This window comes from Nicrophorus vespilloides, unplaced genomic scaffold (genome assembly GCF_001412225.1).
Source record: "Nicrophorus vespilloides isolate i.1.1-1 unplaced genomic scaffold, Nicve_v1.0, whole genome shotgun sequence".
Classification (NCBI taxonomy): Eukaryota; Metazoa; Arthropoda; class Insecta; order Coleoptera; family Silphidae; genus Nicrophorus; species Nicrophorus vespilloides.
Window position 1 is genome coordinate 80,607 of NW_017095778.1, and position 19,217 is coordinate 99,823.

Genomic DNA, 19,217 nt, shown 5'->3' on the forward strand with positions numbered 1-19,217 from the left:
CCGAGCGTCCGTTGAGTCCAAAACTACGACCATAACAGTCCTCCGGTTTTATCCTCTCTCCAGCCCTTAGTTAGCAGACACTGGACACCCGAATAAAAGTGACCAAAATGTTTTTGTTAATTTACTGCGCGGACGTTTTGAATCTATTCGGAAGCCGCAGATATTGCGCCCATTAAATTTTACACCAGGAATTTAACGAAACTTTGCCTTCCTGCAAAATGTTCCACATCCTCGTCGTTGACGTGCACACACAAAACTCACACACATACACATCTATACGCCCACGCAATTTAATGCAGCCCTAAAGCCGTGAATTCCAATTGATTGAACTAATTACTGAATAAATGGATCCGCCTAACCAACTTCCACGTCGCATCATTCATCTGCAAGTTTTAAATGTTATGACTCACTGCTTGCATCATACCCATTACCCATTGGAAAAGCTTTAATTATTTACCCAAATGTAAAACTACTTAAAAAAGAAATAGTTTTTGAAAATAGTGTTAAACAAAGAGTTCTTATTGTACTCTTCGAGAACTATATGCTATGAGGTAGATATCTAATCAAATATTATATAGTGTAAAAAACACTTTTTTTTTGAGAAAAAATCGAAACTTTGATTTAAGATGTAAAGTAGACATATGGAAGTTATGTTTGTAACAACACTGCTGGTACAACTGCGTTCTTTTGATGAAATTTGCAACCACATTTTTGCATATCTGGGGCTGTATTTCAGCGATTCAGCGTCTAATTTTCTCCTTCAAAGTCATCCACTGTGGGCTTGTTAACATGAACTTTTGGCTTCAAAAAAACCCAGAGAAAGAAGTTCAATAACGATATGGACACACAATTCTGGTTGACCGGAAATTTTCTCGTGCAATAATGCCAATAAGTATTTCACGTGATGTGTGGTTCCTGTTAAAACCACATGTCTTCGAGATCCCAGTTTTATAGTATCTTAATTGGATGGTATCAATTAAGATACTATAAAAGTGGGCTATCATATCCAATAAAATGATAAACGGTATCGTCTTTTTTTTTAAACTCACCATTCACTTGCAGTTGTTGTTCCAGTAAAACCGAGAAGGGCATTTATTGGATGTGTTGTTACCCTATATAATCACTTTACAAAATCCACGATCAACGTGGGGCAACAACATTATTACATTTCACAAATAAATTTCAGACTAATTTCATTTTCTTATTTCTCTCGATCAGTTAAGATTCCTAAATATTATTATTTTTACAAAAACTTGGCGCCCAATTGTATTCACAAATAAATTGCGAACTAATTTCATTTTATTCTCTCAATCTGGTTCCAGGTCATTATTATTTGTTACTACTATTCAAAGCACTGTATCTTGTAGATACTGAGACAAATTATTACATTTCACAAATAAATAGTAGATTTTAAAAAATGCAGCTAAAAGTTTTTATTATGACGTAAATTATATATAGGGTGACCCATCGGATACGCCGGATTATATTTTGAAATGAAACACAGTAAATTAGTATTTAATTGGAAATGTTTTTATTGATTTATAAAGTAGACATGTTGAGATTAATTATAGAATACTAAGTTGCCCGAATAACCGCCTCGACTGTGCTTTTATACCCTGATCCTTTTAATAAAATTTTCGAAGACTTTTTGCAAGGCAGTTGGCTCAATTTCAGAAATAACGCATTGGATCTCTATTTTCACTTCAGGAATTGTTTGTTAGTATAGACCTTGGACTTTACAAAACTCCAAAGGAAAAATCGCATGAGGTCAAGTCACAAGATCTGGGCGACTAATTAACATCCGCATTCGCATATGGAAATCACATGATCTTAACAAATCGATTATTTCTCTTGTATTATAGCATGTGGCACCATCCTGTTGAAACCACATTTCATTGAGGTCCATTTTGTCCAATTGATACCTCAAAAAAGAACGGTCCAACTACTCCTTCAGCCCATAATCCGCACCAAACATTGACTCCTTATGGGTTCATCGTTATGTGTTCCTAGAGCTATGATTTTCATTGGCCCAGATTCGACATTTCTGCTTATGTTTTGAAACATTTCTACTTATTTTTTCAAAAAAACTAATTTTTAATAACTTCAATAACAGCAGATGACAAATGTTAAACATTAGAAGTCAAAAATAGAAGGAAATTTAAAACGGGCGTACCAGATCGGCTACCCTATATAAGCAAAATTTGATATGTAAAATGAAGTAATGTACAGATAATAAAAATAATTACATTTATTAAATTACTTGTTATTTTCATATGTATAACCTAAATTAACACTAATATTTAATAATGTTCAATTACATTAATAACAAAAACTAATTGTTATTACTAATTGTACAAAAAATAGTAATTAGTTCGTTACTTGTATTCTCGTTTGCAATCGCCACATTTTATTTGTTTTATCTATACATTTCAAACGAGGGCACAAATTAGTACAGTAGTAGTTAATGAGAAACATTAAAAAAAACTTTAAAACGCTTTAATATTATTATATATTAATAATTTGCCAATATACCGCACTATTTGAGAACTTTTAAGTCTATTTTGAAATTTTGAAACCGGACTGATCCATGCCGCACTTTACGAGGTATTTCTTTAATTAAAGTTGGTTAAAACTAAATTTGATTTTCCATTTCAATCACTTAATTATTTCAGATATGTATTGAAATGTGTTAAATCGTTATAATTGTCATCAATAAATTGTAATTTTATGGACAAAACTGCTAGTTAAATTAAAAATCAACTAGTTTATTTTCTAAAATATTAAATATTTTGGAATGCAATTCGCCCTCCACGTCCTTGGAAAAGAAGTAACTCATGTGATTGAAATTGTTCAAAACGTGAATTTCTTTTTCAGAAACAGTTAAGTTTCCATAAATCCATTGAGCTCTCTAAAATTGAATTATTAACAACACTGGCATAAATAATTATATATTATTGATTGATTTACTTCGACTGTTGTAATTTTATCGTTGGTACCAACAAAAAGATAAGTCGGAACTTGTATCTTGTTTATTTCATAAGAAGGTGGTTTCTCTGAGTGATAAATAAATTTATTTTTTATATCATAATCGAAACTCTGAAACCTCTGAGCGTTTCCTTGTTGACTCACTTGATACAAAGGTTTCATAGACTCTCGATTATACATGTAACTATAAAACAGAGGCATTTCCTCCTAAAATTAAACCCAATTAATTACATATTTATAATAAACTAATTAATTTACCATCACATAAGTATTATTATTAGGTCCATACATTAAATCTGTAAACATGTTGCAAATTTGAAGCATTGTTTTGGTAGATGTGCATATTTTTGTCACAATATTGGTTCGAATTGCAACCTTCTTAATTAGACTTGAAGCCAATTTAAACTGCAACAATTAATGTGGATTAAACACAATTTAACAAAACTGTTAAACGTACCAACGCTAAAGTTAAATCATTCACGTAAGGAATGAATGTTACAGGTGCCAACAAGATGAGACCTTTCAAATTTAATTTTGCCTCCGAATGATGACGAACTGCATACATCAAAGCTTGTAGCGAACCTTGAGAATGACCGATGTGGACAATCTGCTTGTTAGTTTCTTGTTTAATGTAATCCATAGCAGCGGGCATATCATAATTCCCCATATCGTCTAAACTGTAAATTAAAAATTAGTCAAAAGCAAATCTTAATTATTTGATGGTTTACGTGTAATTCCAAAAGGCGTTATCTTTAAGGTTGTATTTGATGTGCCCCGGCGAGTGGAAGTTTCCTCTTGTATTTCCCAGCCAAACGTCGTAACCTTTATCAGCCAATTTGAAACCTAAACATTAAATTTCTTCAGTTAATTTTATTATTGATTTTCTATGTTTAATTACCTAAAGATTTTCTACCCAAATTTACCCAAGCGTCCGAACTTGATAAAGCTCCATGCAATAAGTACACCGGTTGCTGTTTACCAACGTTTGTATGATGAACACAAGATATTCTGTATATCCCCAATATGTATCCATCTTTGGTAATTACCTCATGTTTTACTATGTCATAACCATGTCTTTTTGCCATATCCACCTAAAAAACAACATATTAATTCTGTTTACATAATTTGTAACTTGAATTACTGTAGTGGATAAAACATCCGGATTGTAGTAACAAGTATTGTTATCGCATTTGTTGGAATATCCTCTGGCGGTTTTGCAAACGTTATTCTTTGTTTGGAAACAAATTTGGGTCATGCCAAAATTGGCGATCATCAACATTAATCCCAGTATTTTAAACAACATTTTACCACGAAATGATTCAGCCTATTCCAACGTACTTACACTTTAAATAACCGTATGCTATCACTATATATATATATACTTATTTCTATTAAAACCGTTCACAGTAGGATTAACATAGATAATTAGTTGTTCCAATTAAAAAGAACAGAAACATTGAATATTCCATAACAAGTAGTAAACAGATAATAAATTATTAACTAAAATTTCAAGGTTTATTCACGTACAAGCATTTGCGAAACGTGCTTAAAAGAAAAATGTACATAATTCTTTAAATTATTTCAACTTTTCGAGGGTTTCAGTAAATCATGATTAAATAAACAACAAATTCTTAAACTTATTTTAACCTTTCGAATTTTTCACCTTTGGAATCGCAACAACTTATTGAAAGTTGAAAACTTTGGATATGAAACATGATAAAAACAACAAAAAAAACTATTTGTAAACTTTTAATTTTTAACCGTTAGAACTTTAATACTTTAAGGTTGAAACGTTATTCAAAATAAAAACGTAATAATTAGTAAATAAAAAACACAATACAAGTAAGAAACAGATGATAATTTATTATCAACTTTTTGAGGAACTCAGTTTCCAAATCTTTTTAGTAAAAAAAATACAAATTCAATCCCAAATACAAATTATTTTTTTGGATCATTAGATTGATGGAGCTAAACCAACAAAAGAACTATTTACTAAACTTATTTCAACCTATTAAAATTCAATACTTTAAAGTTGAAACATTTTTCAAAATAAAAAGGTAATAATTATTAAAAATAAAAACACAAAACAAATTGGAAATTGACGATAATTTATTATCTAATAATTGAACAATTTGGAGAAGAACTCAGTTTCCAAGTCTTTTTAGTAAAGAAAAATAGAGATTGATGCCTTAATACAAATTATTTTCTTAAATCGTCAGATTTATGAAACTAAACCAAAAAAAAAACCTTTTACTAAACTTATTTTAACCTATTGAACTTCAATACTTTAAATTTGAAACATTGGTCAAAATAAAAAAGTAATAATTAGTAAAAATACTGTACAAATTGGAAATTGACGATAATTTATTATCTAATGATTGAACAACTTTGCGAAGAACTCAGTTTCCAAATCTTCTTAGTAAAAATAATACAAATTCATACCTAAATACAAATCATTGTTTTGGATCATCGGTTTTATGAAGCTAAACCAACAAACAAACTCTTTACTAAACTTATTTTAAACTTCAATATTTTAAAGTTGAAACATGCACAACGCAATGCAAATAAGAAATTGATGATAATTATCTAATGAATTGAACAACATTCAAATGAATTCAGTGTTTAAATATTTTTAGTAAAGCAAGCTAACAGCAGGTAAACCAACAAAAATATATCGACTACATTTTAATCTTCTGAACGTCGATACTTTAATGTTGAAAGGTTGTTCAAAATAATAAGTTAATAATTAGTAAAAATAAAAACACTATGCAAATAGGAAATAGACAATAATTTATTATGTAACAGATTAAACAACTTTCGGTGAAACTCAGTTTCCAAATATTTCGAGTAAAATAAGCTCACGTGATTGAAGCCCTTCAAAACGAATAAACCTTTTTCTTGGATAGTCAGGTTTCTGTAAATGAACTCTCCATGCTTGATGCAAAAAATATAATAAATATTAAACACATTTTAACCATTTTGAACTATTTACCTTTGGAGAAGCAATTGTATCATTTTCGCCTACGAAAAGATAAGTGGGTATATTTATGCGTGAAATGTTATACTCAGGAGGATAATCAGATTGATACACCTCAAGATTTCCTTTTGGTCCATAATCGTACATCTGACACCTCTGCGAATTTCCTAGCTGTGCGATATGGTTAATAGGTTTCGTTGATTCCTGATAGAGACAATAGCTGAAGAAAATTGGCATATCCTCCTGAAAATTTCACATGTAATAACAATAAATTTAAAATGAGCTTTATAGTACCAAGACGTAAGTATCTTTCGTTGATCCACAGCTTAAATCCAATATTTTAATACATATATTGAAGAAGTAGGAATTCATAGTGCAAAATCGTGTTATAGCGTTGCTTCGATCACCAACGTAAGGAATCAATGATGTTAATACTGAATACTGTAAATTATCATGAAATAAAAACTTATTATATTATATAATTATTACCATTTTGGTGATTAAGTTGGAAACTGGTCTAATATATGTTACAGGTCCAATAAGTACGAGACCTTTCAAATGAGATTTAGCATGAGATGGAAGACGAGATGCGTACATCAGAGCCACCAACGATCCTTGAGAATGACCCAAATGAATGATCTCACCGCCTTTCCCGGTTTCATTGCTTATATAATTCAATACTGCTGGCATATCGTAATAAGCTAGATCATCCAATCTAAAAACAAAATTTCAATGGGAAATCAAAACTAAATTGAATTAATTACGTGTAGTTCCAATATTCATTACTGTCAATATCATGTTTAATATGTCCCAAAGAATTGAAATTTCCTCTAGCATCTCCAATCCATACATCGTATCCACGATCAGCCAATTTAAAAGCTAAAATTATACAAATACTAAATTTTCTATATTCTGAAAATTTTTCTAACTTACCTAAAGACTTGTTTCCTATATTCACCCACATTTCTGAACTCGACAAAGTCCCATGCAGCAAGTACACAGGTTGTCCACCGAAACTGCGTTCTTTACCATGTGGTATTCTGTATATTGTTAGTATATACCCATCTTTTGTAACAGTATTGTGCTTCTCAATAGGATAACCGTGTCGTTGCACCATATCCCACTTTAAAGATAAAATTTTAATAAGAAATTTGCACAAATCCACAACAATTACCGTATTTGAAAACACATCTGGATTATATTTGCACAAATTATTGTTTTCTTTCATTGAATATCCTTCCACTGTTGTGCAAACGTTATTTTCAACGCATATCCCAATCTTTGTAATTAAAAGTATTGTAAGAATATAAATTAACATCATTGCTAAAAAAATATAATATTTTTCAAAATTAATCAATAATTATCTGATTGAGTAATTATACACTTTTATAAATAATTGCTGACTTAAAACATCAATATTTCTACATATTTGCTAATTAGAAAATATTTCAAATGTTATAACGTAGTCAACCAACTTTACTTATAATTATTTTTTTATTTTCACAGAATGCCACAAGTTAAATATTTGCGTGTAATTTGTCCAGATTTCTTAAAAATCTTAATTATAATTAAACTTAATACGAGAAAATGTTCTTTTTATATAACTCACTTCTTCGGTTTGGTTGCCTCTTGTAAATAATTACTGTTTGTTTCTCAATTAATAAATTAATTTCAAACAAATTTCTTAATTTAAAGTTTATCAAATGTCTTCTTTTTCAAACAAGTATCACGGAAGACTGACTACGAATACTAACTACGAATTCATGCATAAAAGTTCGATCATTTATAACAATTGTACTCACGTTCAATTTAATTGATTTTGTTTCTGTCCACTTAAATACTGTTATTATTATATAAGTAAGCTTTTATACAAACATTTAAAGCATTTCCATAATCATTAAAAAATTAAAAAAAAAAATCAAATTGAAATTGAAGTTTTTGCTAAGAAAAAAAAAACGTAAATGTTAAAATGATTTCCAATTCATCTTTGGAAAATAATTTACGAGAAATGATCTCAGTTTCAACGAGTATTTCTAATATTTTAATTTATTTCACCTTGAAAACAGGTAAGTGAAAATTAACTAGCAGTAATGATTTGCTAATATGCTTTGCATTTTAAATCTAATGGAAATATTTAGAACGCAATAAAGTTGATAACTGCCTAAGATTATATTACCAAATATTATGAAATGTGAAACTTTATAAATACATAATTTATAGTTTTATTACATGATTTTTGATTTTTATATTTTATTTTCTGGAAACTTTCCATTCTGATTCAGCCTTCAGGTTTTATGTTAAAAACTATTTTATGTTTCTAATAAAAAAAAACACTTTAATATTTTAAATTTTCAATTTATTATTTCAATAAACATTCGGGGTTAGTTAAGAAAAGAAATAGTAAATTCACTTTTCTTAAAAAATAATTACTTAATTTTAACATTTTTTTACTAAAAAAAATACATTAAAATTGTGACAATAAAAAAATTACGAATTATAGTAGTTTTGTAATTTATCGTAATTATTTTAATGGATTTTTATGGTTTCAATTAACAAACCTGGATTCCAAAACCTGCCTCGTTTGCAACTGAAACAACTTACAAATGTTCAGTTATAATAAAAAAGAGCAAACGAAAGCTGAAGAAAAACTGGCAACTTACCCGTGATTCTTCTAATAAAAGATTACTAAATAGATCGACGACTGAAGACATTACTAGAAAACTAGAAAAATGAAGTCATTAACAACCTCAGTAACTTGACTCCAATCGAATCCACTTATTATTTACTCTGCACAAAGTGTGTCGCCGATTCGTAAACTTGATGGTAGTTGAACCAAAATCGACATGAAGAAAGCTAAATTCTTTGTTGAACATCTAGGCAGCGTTTTCTAACCGTTTCCTTCAGTACTTGCCAAACCATTTTCGCAATCCCATACCAAATGTAGCTTCCTATAAAACTTCAAAGTGAAACAAGTCGAAACAATGATTCAGCGAGGATTAAAACCAAGAAAATCTCCTGGCTACGGTTTAATAACGACTGAAGTCCTGAGACAACTGTCATTTACTGGTCTAAATGTACTTACACTGATTTTCAATACCATCCTTAGACTTGGCTGCTTTTCATCGAACTAGAAATCATCCTTATCTCAAAGCCACCAGAACTGTCTACCTCATATAGACCTATAAGCTTTTTACCAGTACTGTCTAAATTGTTCTTACTGCGGAGTTCTTACCTTGGATACAGGAAAATAACATAATATCAGATCATCAGTTCGGCTTTCGAAAACAGCATGGCACGGTACACCAGGTGCATCGAATAGAAGAAATCAACAAGAGTCTCGAAGTACAGAAGTATTACTCTGCTGCCTTCCTTGACATATCCCAAGCTTTCGATAGGTTTTGGCATGACGGACAGCTGTATAAAATTAAAAAGTTCCTTCCGCATGTGTATTATTCATTCAGAAGGCACTATCAAGTCAAAATTACTGAAGACCAAATTTCTGCTGGTGTTCCTTAAGGCTGTATTCCCCAAACTTTTTATCGCCGCGGACTGGTCAACGTTTGATAATTATACCGCGGCTCGCTGAATGGGGACGTGACTTAACATTTTGACTAAGTCAATGAGAACCGTGAGCTTGTCTTTTGCAACGAGAGGTTTGTGCGGCCCGGACGGACCGGGGTTGGGGATCACTGCCTTAAGGTATCCAGAGTGTGAGAGAGGAGATCTCAAAAAGCAGCAGGAAATATCAACACAGTATAGAAGCTCACCTAAACTGTGCGTGTGTGTACGTGTATTATGTGCATGTGTTAATAAACCTACATGAAGGTTGGTCAATGGACCATAAAAAAAAACAATTGTTTTAAATCACTTGAAAAATATTTTTGTTTTATCTTTTTAAATTTATTCATTCAGGCAACATTTTCTGTTAATAATTGCTAAAGAAGATTAAATATACTTTTTTTTTTTTCGAAATAATTATTTAATTATAACATTTTTATATTTTATTTTTTAAAAATCAGTGACAATAAATAAAAATATTGCAAAATGTTGTTAATACAAGATTGGTGTAATTGTTCTATTAAGAAATAAATAATCTCTTGATAAACATTTTTTGTTTTATATTTTAAATTTATTAATTCAGTCAACATTTCGGGTTAATCATTACGAAAGATGAGTAAATATAATTTTGTTACAAAATAATTACTTAATTTTGAGGACATTTTTTTAGTAGAATTGAGTTAAAATTGTGAAATTAAAACAAATAGAAATTGTAGCCAAATTTACCCTCTTTCAACACGTGTGTCCTTCTCAGTGAAATTTAAGCCAATAATTATTTATTGTGTAAGAATGTAATGACGAATTTCCATGTTTCCAATTTAAAAAGTAAAAAAACATGGAAATTATCAATTAAGACTTAAAATGCTTAAACTTCAAAACAAAATGCGCATATTGATTAGTAATCAGTTGCAATTATTTATGAAATTTTTACGAAATGACCTTAAAAGCTTATCATATCGCTTAGGCCTATATATATATATGAAAAATATGAACAATAGTCGAATAGACGTCTCAAAATGAAGTTACTTTTATTCATCGTCTTCATTCAAATCTCTTTTGCTTACGGTCTCAGAGGGAAACGTTGCAAAGAATATGAAGAATACAACTTAATCACCACATGCGAAGATAACCCTGACGTTTTTTCGGACACAGTAAATAAATGAAATTTAATACTTTTTAAACTTTTTTTAAAATTAATTGTTTGATTTGCAGAGTGCGATCATAGACAGACATGGTTTTCCTGTGGAAAATCATACAGTTTATACAAAGGATGGATACATTTTGAATGTATACAGGATACCAAATCCATCCGGACAACCTGTATTCTTGCAGCACGGCGCTGCAGCAAGTTCCGAGTGGTGGGTTTACACCGGAAATAATTCTTTAGGTAAGATTAAACATGTGATTAAAATTGATGTTTAACGTATAGTTTTTCATTTTCAGCATTTAGATTGGCCAGGAAAGGGTACGACGTATGGTTGGGCAACACCAGAGGAAACTATAATTCGGATGAACGCAATCATAAAACAGATAAACAATATTGGAACTATACGTAATTATTATTTTTGTACCATTAATTTACCATGTTAAAGCTATATTACTAACTATTTCATCAATACTAATTTTTTTTTTTTGCAGTATAGACGATATGGGAAACTACGATTTGCCGGCTGTCTTCGATACCATAATCAAAGAGACCAACAAACGAGGTGAAATAATTTACGTTGGACACTCGCAGGGAACAACTGAAGCCATGATCTACTCCATCACGCATAGAGATGAAGCCAAACGTAACTTGAAGGGACTAATTCTCATATGCCCAGTCGCTAAAATGAATTCTACCAACAAGCTTTTAATCAATTTCGTCGTAATTCAATCCAAAATCTAAAATATCAATTTCCAAGTAATTATATTTTTATATTTTCAGAAAATACTGGATGTATTGCAAATTGATCACACCGGTTCCAGTAACAATTTGTTAACTGCAATTTTGCAAAACTTCGGTTCTCTTATGAAGAATTTGGCCAATTTAAGTAATTACATATACGGACCAACTAACCTCTACACTGCAGTAATTGAAACTAAATACTTATTCAAATAAATGTTCATGAAATAATAATACATTTTTAGGAATATATGCCGATCTTCTTTAGGTATTTGATGAGCAGTGAATCCACGTTACCGCTTAAGCAGTTTGCGCAAATGGCGTCAAGCGGGAAATTTGAAGCGTACAACCATGGTCTTGGAAGTCCTAAAGTTTACGACCTTTCGATGATAAATGTACCGGTGCATTTGATTGCTGGTAAAAACGACGCTCTGGCTAATTTAACTGTAAGTTTATTTTTTTGTATTTTTTTTTTTCGAACCTTATTACAATTTGTTATATTTTAATTCTTTTTTTTAAAGGACGTGATGATTGTTCACGAGGAAATTAAGAATTCGAAGTTGACAGTGATGCAAGGCTACAACCATATGAATTTTTTCTTCAGCAAAAACATAGATGATTTCTACGATGAATTTGATATCGCCATTAACAATTTAAAATAAGATTATTATAAATTTCAAATCAAATTTCTATACTGCATTTATTATGTAATACTATATTAAACAAAAATTGCTTATACATTTGCCCATTTATTGAATACATTTATTTAGGTTTATTATTTATTAGTATTCTCAAGAACTGTAATAAGACTAATTTTACTTTATTATAGTATTATTTCTTAAAAAAGAAAATAATCATATTGAATTTTTTATCTTATTTTACTTATACAATAATAAATATAAGATTTTATGTCAAAATTAAATTAAATATTTATGTTTTATCTATAAAACGTTTTGCAAACTTTTACTATGGCTATAATAATGAGTCGTTCGGAGTAATTGGTATTACCAATTAAAATAATACTGTAATTACAATATTAAGAGCGGAAATATTCCTATATATTGAACAGCTTGTAGCAACAACAGTTTTGCTGATTATATTACATTATTTCTTATTGATATTTCTAAAAATAACTGTTACAAATTGACAAACTGTTATTCAATTTTTACTCGATTGGACCTTTCGACACTTATAACTCTAATTATTAAAGTAGTTGAGAAGTAATAATAGTAATAACTGCTGCAATAATTGCATCTACACTATAGTACATTACAACATAAAGTTCAGCTACTTTAGTTCAATGTCATTGCTTTCCATCACAATCAATAACAACTTCATTGAGAAGAAGGAAAATGAAAACTGCTGGTACTGCGAAGAAGATGGCAACCCAGAACCAGAACTTACGTTCTTTAAATGCTGCAGAAGGGCAAAGACGAAACACGAGCAATCTTGGAGAAGTACTTTTTTTGTAGAGGAGAGCAAACCTTACATAGGGACCACGGGTAGAGTCGTGGTACTGTAGGATTCTTACCTCACTAAAACTTATCTCCACATGTCTCTGCAATGCAGATTGTCTGAGCAAGCTCTTCGCTTCTACGTGTATCCACTATCACTTTCCGCTCGTCATTTTTTTTAATAGAGAGCACCCGTGCTACGTACCTTGTGATGATGTCCCACTTCTCTTGGCTCTTCAGCAACGTATCCAGTTCCAACACTTCTCCGAGATTTTATTCCGCCTCGTGCTTCATCATCACCCATTGCATATAAAGAACATGTGTTCTGGTTTATCATCTTCTTCGCAATACCAGTACTTTTCGTCCTCCTTCTTCACTATTTCTGGGATTAAGCGTCTAGTCCAAGATCCCTTCTCTGAGCTATCCCATTTATCCTGCCACTTTTCCAGCATTGGAGAAGTTCTAGAATCAGAGACGTTCGTTGGGTAAATGCTGAAGAGTCAAGAGGTGGGATAATTAATAGTGGTTGCAGAGAGAAAAGGAATAAAGTAGTAGTGGAGACCAACACACCTCAAAATAAAATGTTTGTTAGCAAAAACAATCTGCATTGCAGAGCGAAGCAGCAGATAGGTTTTATAACATGACTTCACACCTGTTACGTCAACAAATGTTTGACATCATATATAGTTTGGATGCAGCTTTATTAAAATAATTCATTTTAAAATATTCTCTTCAAATCGATTTTTATTTTCAATTACTTCTTTGAATAGGAAATGCATCAAAACTTGCCTGTCGATTAGCGTTATTATAGTTATTGCCGCGCAGAATGAAAGACGTCGTTACGTAATGAATTTCCAATGGAATAACAAAATCTCCTTGCTCTAAATAAGAAACGCTCCCACTACACTGAAATCGTTTCACTCATAATATCCATTACACACGATTCTTCTCATCTCCGCGTTTATTATCAATTCGCTTTCATTTCATTTTACATCAAATTCTTTCAATTTATAAGAAAAATTGAAATCATATTAGATTTCATAGTCTTTCATTGAAATATTCAATTTTCATATTTATTAATATGTAAATTCGAATTGAAGTCTCCTTAAATCTACTATTAAAAATCTTCTAAAAAAAAAATCTTTAGATTGAATATTTCCAATTCTTGAAGATATTATCCATATATTTATCACATATTAACACATAGATATTACGTTTTTAAAGCACTTTAATGTTCCCGAATTATCACGGATAATTAGGTTTTCGTTGTATTGAATTTTATTTAGAAAATTTCTAAATAATAATTATAACACGTTTATTGAACATTTAACGATTATTTCACTGTTCAGCAGTTCAATAAATCAACGTGTAATTTAAAGAAATCAATGACGCATGGTAAAAATGACCCTAATTGAAGATGGAAAGAAACAGTCTTTAAAGCTGGTAGAAGGAAATGAAGAGAAACCGTATATTTCAATCAATTTATTGAATTGTATATATTTTACAAGTGGCAATAAATAAATTACTTACTAATTATATAAATTTATCAACTTTTGACTATTTTAAAATCATTTTATTTGCAAGTAATTTCAAATATTTTGAAAACCATTTATATATTAATGTAGGTTGAATTAATATTTATTTTAAATAGACATAATTTAAAAAAAAAATCTTCAAATATTAATTGTATTGTGTGATTAATTAAAAAAAATCAATTACTAAAGTGCACACTTTGTACAGCCAAGTGCTCAAAAGTGATAATAATATTACATTACGTACATTATAATTTCATTAACAATATGTAATCTGGTAACAATTCTTATGGATTCTTAGTTTCAAGTCATTTAATTGATGGTAGAGTGATTATGCAATGTTTTAATCGTAAAGAATGAAACCGGTGAGCAATCGGTTACACTTTCCATGCAATTAAAAATTGCGCGAATAGGTAAGGAACTAAGCGGAATCATACGTTTGTAATGTGAGCAGTCTGGACAATTAAACGTCGATAATCGGCTGCAATTGCGGGTGTGCAAGTCGAGCGTAATTCTCGGAAGAGCGGAAGAGACCGTATTGCGTAACGTGTGCAGTAAATTGCCCGATTTAACCGGAAGATGTAAACACGATTAATTGCTTCCACTTTCCGTGCACTTCGACGCCTCGATGTTATCTAATTTTCGCATGCAAATTTAACCACATTCAACTGCTTCATTTTCTGCAAATTTGAAGAAATTTATATAATTTGAAAATCAAAGAAAATATTCTAGAATTTCTTAAGTTTTGTATTGCGAGTTTTTATTTTGATATATTTTTTTCACATTTTGTATAAATTCAATATAAAGAAAATTCAACATTCAACACTAAATGCATACTTATACTTAACAAAACAGTTATTTAGTGCATTTAACATTTTAATGTAGAACAGGATTAGATTTATTTAATTGTATCTGGCGTTTAAAGTCAAAGTTAAAGTACTGATGACTATATATAATAAGAGGTGTACCATTAATTATGTTAATATTTATAACTATAACAACGCTAATTTCAATAACTTCGCAAACAGATTTAACCTTGAACTACGTTATTATAGAAAAAAAATTACCATAGAAATAATTATGTCATTTTCAAAAACCGGAATTACATGAATTCACGTAGTTTGCTTTAACGAGTGAATCTATCATAATAAATTAAAGTTCGATCAGTTTATTTCAATAATTTATTACGCACACATCAATTAACTTACATCATTACATAACTTTATTTGCTTATGTCCTGAGTCTCTCCATGAGCTTCAGTAAAGGAACCAAGAACATGTCGTGAGTGTTATTCGCTGTAAAGAAAGAGATGTGGTCGTAATCCTGGATAACGCGAAGGGAATTTTCCACGTTCAATTCATTATGAAGCTTCAAGCAATTCTAAAATTTAAAAAAAAGTTAAAATTTTAATAATTAAAAAAAAAATATTTTTTTTACTTGTTCTGTAACCAAAGTATCGGAAGCACCAATGAACGAGTGAAATGGAACGGTTATTCTACCCAAATCGTATTTAGGTGGTGTTTCTTGACCGTACATCATCAGATTTGCTGTTTTCCCATAATCAAACTTCTTGAATTCTCCAGAATCCGCAAATTGGATGTACTGTACAAATGGCTTCAAAGCTACTCTATCTGGAAAGGTTCTAACGGTGACGATAAACTGAGCCTGAAAGGTATTGATGTATTAGCAATCGAAGTTCATTAATGTTATTTACCGGATCATCTATTCTGCTGTTACCAAAGAGCAAATACACGAAAGTTCTGCATAGGGAAATGGTTACAACGTTAGTTGTGCAGATTTCGTGGAACACATTACTTTTTATATCGAATTTAACTAGATTAAAACGTAGTATCAACCTCTGAAAGTTAATTGAAGTTTTTTTTTTCAATTATTGCCGTGTTTATATTTAAACTTACAACTAGATTGACCATGAATTGCTCTTTAGGTAAATAAACGGCCGGAGCTATTCCAATGATGGCTTTCAGATTCTTCTTCGCGTGCTCTGGTCTATCACTTGCATAAGCCACAGCTTCCAAAGCTCCAGCAGAATGACCTATGTAAACTATTTCTCCTGCTTTATTTGTATTTTCAGCTATGTAATCCAGCACAGCCGGAACATCTTTGACCAAATCATCGAAACTAATAAATCAATCAATTATTAATGTTGATTAAAAACTAATAAACTTTACGTGTTATTCCAATACTCCATAGGGGTGATGTTGGCATCAGCGTGGCTTGGGGAATTATAATTTCCTCTAGTGTTTCCCAACCAAACATCAAAACCGATATTAGCGAGAACGAAAGCTTCAATTACAATAAATTAACATCAATTTCAACAATTACATAATTTCTTACGAATTGATTCCAATCCATTTTGCATCCAAATTTCAGAACTGCTTATGGTTCCATGAAGCAAAAACACTGGTTGCAAGCCGATTCCAAACGAAGTCGTGCTATTCGCAATTCTGTACACTGTCAAAATGTACCCATCTTCCGTGATGACTTTGTGCGTTTGAATCTGGTAATTATACCTTTCGGCTAATTGAATCTAAAATAAAATCAAGTTAGCATCTGTTTGCGCAATTATTTGAACCAATTACGGAATTTGCGCCAACGTCCGGATTGTAAAAGCAGAAAGGACTGAAATCCTTGTTACTGTAATCTGACCATCTATTGCACACATTATTTCTCAGTCCTTCGACGCTCAACGTCCACAAACCAAAGAGGAACACAAACATCGACATTTTTCTATTTGAGACTATCGCATGTGTAATAAATGGAAAAACGTAAATTAACAAAATTAATTGCTTTAATTACTTTAATAATATGCAATATTCATCATTAAATGTTATTCCAGGTGCCAAGTATCATAAAAACTATAAAATCTTAATTTCGACCAAAATTTTATTATTTTCCTCAAAAACTCAATTAATCTTATTAAGCATAGTGATACCTCGCATAGTGCGTATTCACTATAGCCCGGTTTGAAAATTTCAAAAAAAAAAGTAAACTTTAATTGAGAAAACTTAAAGCACAAAATTTCTTTTTGTGCTGTTTATTTTTATACGGTTTTGAAGTACGCGATTAGTCCGGTTTCAACCCGCACTAATACAAATATGAGGTTAAAACTTACTTGAAAACAACAATAAATACAACTATTTGTGTTTCCGATGAAATTGCAAATGATTACTATAAAACTTCGTGTCCAGTTTATTTATATATGCGAATGTTTCGTAATATAATCGTAAAACCCAGATTTATACCCGCTTATTCTAAACACAACAATATATGCAATCACACTAACACGTACATAAATAATTTAAATTATTTAACTAATCTTTTTTTATAAGAAATCACCTATTTTTATATTTTAAATCGTATTTAATTAGGTTACATTGTTTTGTCTGTGCACTAATTACAAGAATTTATCTATTAATTAGTAGTTAGAAAGAAATAAATAAAGAAATGTTTTAATTTCTTCAAAAACCTTATTGTAATTGTACTTTTTGTCTAGTCGATATCATAAATTGTTACGTAATTTGCGCAAATTTCTTTGTTTTGATACCAGAAATGACTAAAATTCTTGTCTTTGTCGACGTGTCAAAGAGGAGTATAAATAACGACATGTTCCACATAAACTAAATTGTATCTGTTTCATGTACAACAAATATCAATTATAACTGATATAAAAAGTAATTGTTTTAATTACTTTGATAATGCACAGCAATAACAACAAAGTAAAAAATAATTACATGTGCTGAGAATAACAACAACTTAAGATAAGAAAAAAACCAATTAAACAACTTATTTTCATATTGTGTTTTTGAAATAATTCATTATAATAATGAAACATGATTGATTAAAATACAATAAACTTGTTTAGTTCAATTAATTTCATAAACTTATAAACCATATAATGAATCAATTATGTGTTAAATAATAAAAATAACAAATATTCAGTTTTTATAAAATATATGTTATTCATAATCAACTAAAATACAAAACTTTGAGTCCAGTTTTTTTTATGTATATTATGAAACTTCCAGTTTAATTTATTCATATTTTTTATTACTATGTTATTGTGTTAAGTTTATATTTTGGTAAATTGTTGCAATAATTGTTATTATTCCTTATTTGAGAATTGATTAGTCTGAACAAAACACAAAAAATTATATATTTACAATTGTTATAAGTATTTTAATATTTGATATAAAAGAGTAGATTAGTTTGGAAAAGTTATATAAAAAAAATACTATAAAAATATTTTTTTGTAAATTTCCTACTCACTAAAATCTCTCCCTTTCTTCAACCGCATCCAAGTACGATACGTTGGTATAACTTTGCAATGCAGATTGTCTTTACTAGCAACCACTTGGTGTCCACTACCAATTTCTTCCTTTTCTCTCTCTCTCTCTCCATCTTCCGCTAGTCATCTTCCTTAATGGAGAGTACTTCTGATCAGTAATTTGCTATGATGTCTCACCTCTCTTGGCTCTTCAGCATTTCAACAACAAACGTCTCTGATTCTAGTATTTCTCCAAGATGTACCTCATGCCTTCGCTCTTCTGCAGATTTGGGTTCTAGGTTGTCCTCTTCTACGCAATACCAGCACTCTTCAATCGTGTCCCATGAATGGATTTTTGGACAATAGAAGAAATATCCCTTCTATTGTCTATTGTGGAGCCTTAGGTTTGGTAAATAATAAATTGAACGAGTTTAGTGGTTGGACACAGCACTTTGTCCTCCTTCTTTGCTATAGAATGCATGTACTTCGTAGAACGCTGTTCCTCCGTGCTTTCTGTAAAATTATTATGAAATGGTTTCAA

General features: G+C 30.4%; 4 protein-coding genes across 4 annotated transcripts; 1 reads left to right on the forward strand and 3 right to left on the reverse strand.

The window, feature by feature from the left end:
* Positions 1 to 2,717: 2,717 nt before the first annotated feature.
* LOC108563203 (lipase member K-like) lies at positions 2,718 to 4,295 on the reverse strand. Its single transcript, XM_017921818.1, has 7 exons — positions 4,127 to 4,295; positions 3,884 to 4,076; positions 3,714 to 3,828; positions 3,443 to 3,662; positions 3,244 to 3,390; positions 2,968 to 3,192; positions 2,718 to 2,908 (listed from the first exon to the last, which is right to left on the reverse strand). Exons 1-7 carry the CDS (start codon positions 4,286 to 4,288, stop codon positions 2,750 to 2,752), a joined length of 1,221 nt encoding a protein of 406 aa, XP_017777307.1. The 5' UTR covers positions 4,289 to 4,295; the 3' UTR covers positions 2,718 to 2,749.
* Positions 4,296 to 4,983: 688 nt separating this feature from the next.
* Positions 4,984 to 7,633, reverse strand: LOC108563152 (lipase member K-like). The gene is made up of 9 exons (XM_017921753.1): positions 7,572 to 7,633; positions 7,137 to 7,285; positions 6,896 to 7,085; positions 6,727 to 6,841; positions 6,452 to 6,677; positions 6,257 to 6,403; positions 5,978 to 6,205; positions 5,801 to 5,919; positions 4,984 to 4,993 (listed from the first exon to the last, which is right to left on the reverse strand). The coding sequence occupies exons 2-9, from the start codon at positions 7,281 to 7,283 to the stop codon at positions 4,984 to 4,986; spliced, it is 1,182 nt and encodes a 393-aa protein (XP_017777242.1). The 5' UTR covers positions 7,284 to 7,285; positions 7,572 to 7,633.
* A 2,878-nt stretch (positions 7,634 to 10,511) lies between these two features.
* LOC108563796 (lipase member K-like) lies at positions 10,512 to 12,110 on the forward strand. Its single transcript, XM_017922577.1, has 7 exons — positions 10,512 to 10,671; positions 10,733 to 10,907; positions 10,964 to 11,072; positions 11,159 to 11,387; positions 11,448 to 11,591; positions 11,651 to 11,851; positions 11,927 to 12,110. Exons 1-7 carry the CDS (start codon positions 10,537 to 10,539, stop codon positions 12,065 to 12,067), a joined length of 1,134 nt encoding a protein of 377 aa, XP_017778066.1. The 5' UTR covers positions 10,512 to 10,536; the 3' UTR covers positions 12,068 to 12,110.
* Positions 12,111 to 15,559: 3,449 nt separating this feature from the next.
* Positions 15,560 to 17,573, reverse strand: LOC108563784 (gastric triacylglycerol lipase-like). Its single transcript, XM_017922568.1, has 8 exons — positions 17,525 to 17,573; positions 16,992 to 17,149; positions 16,747 to 16,939; positions 16,581 to 16,695; positions 16,308 to 16,530; positions 16,106 to 16,249; positions 15,829 to 16,056; positions 15,560 to 15,771 (listed from the first exon to the last, which is right to left on the reverse strand). The coding sequence occupies exons 2-8, from the start codon at positions 17,133 to 17,135 to the stop codon at positions 15,622 to 15,624; spliced, it is 1,197 nt and encodes a 398-aa protein (XP_017778057.1). The 5' UTR covers positions 17,136 to 17,149; positions 17,525 to 17,573; the 3' UTR covers positions 15,560 to 15,621.
* Between the last annotated feature and the right edge of the window lie 1,644 nt (positions 17,574 to 19,217).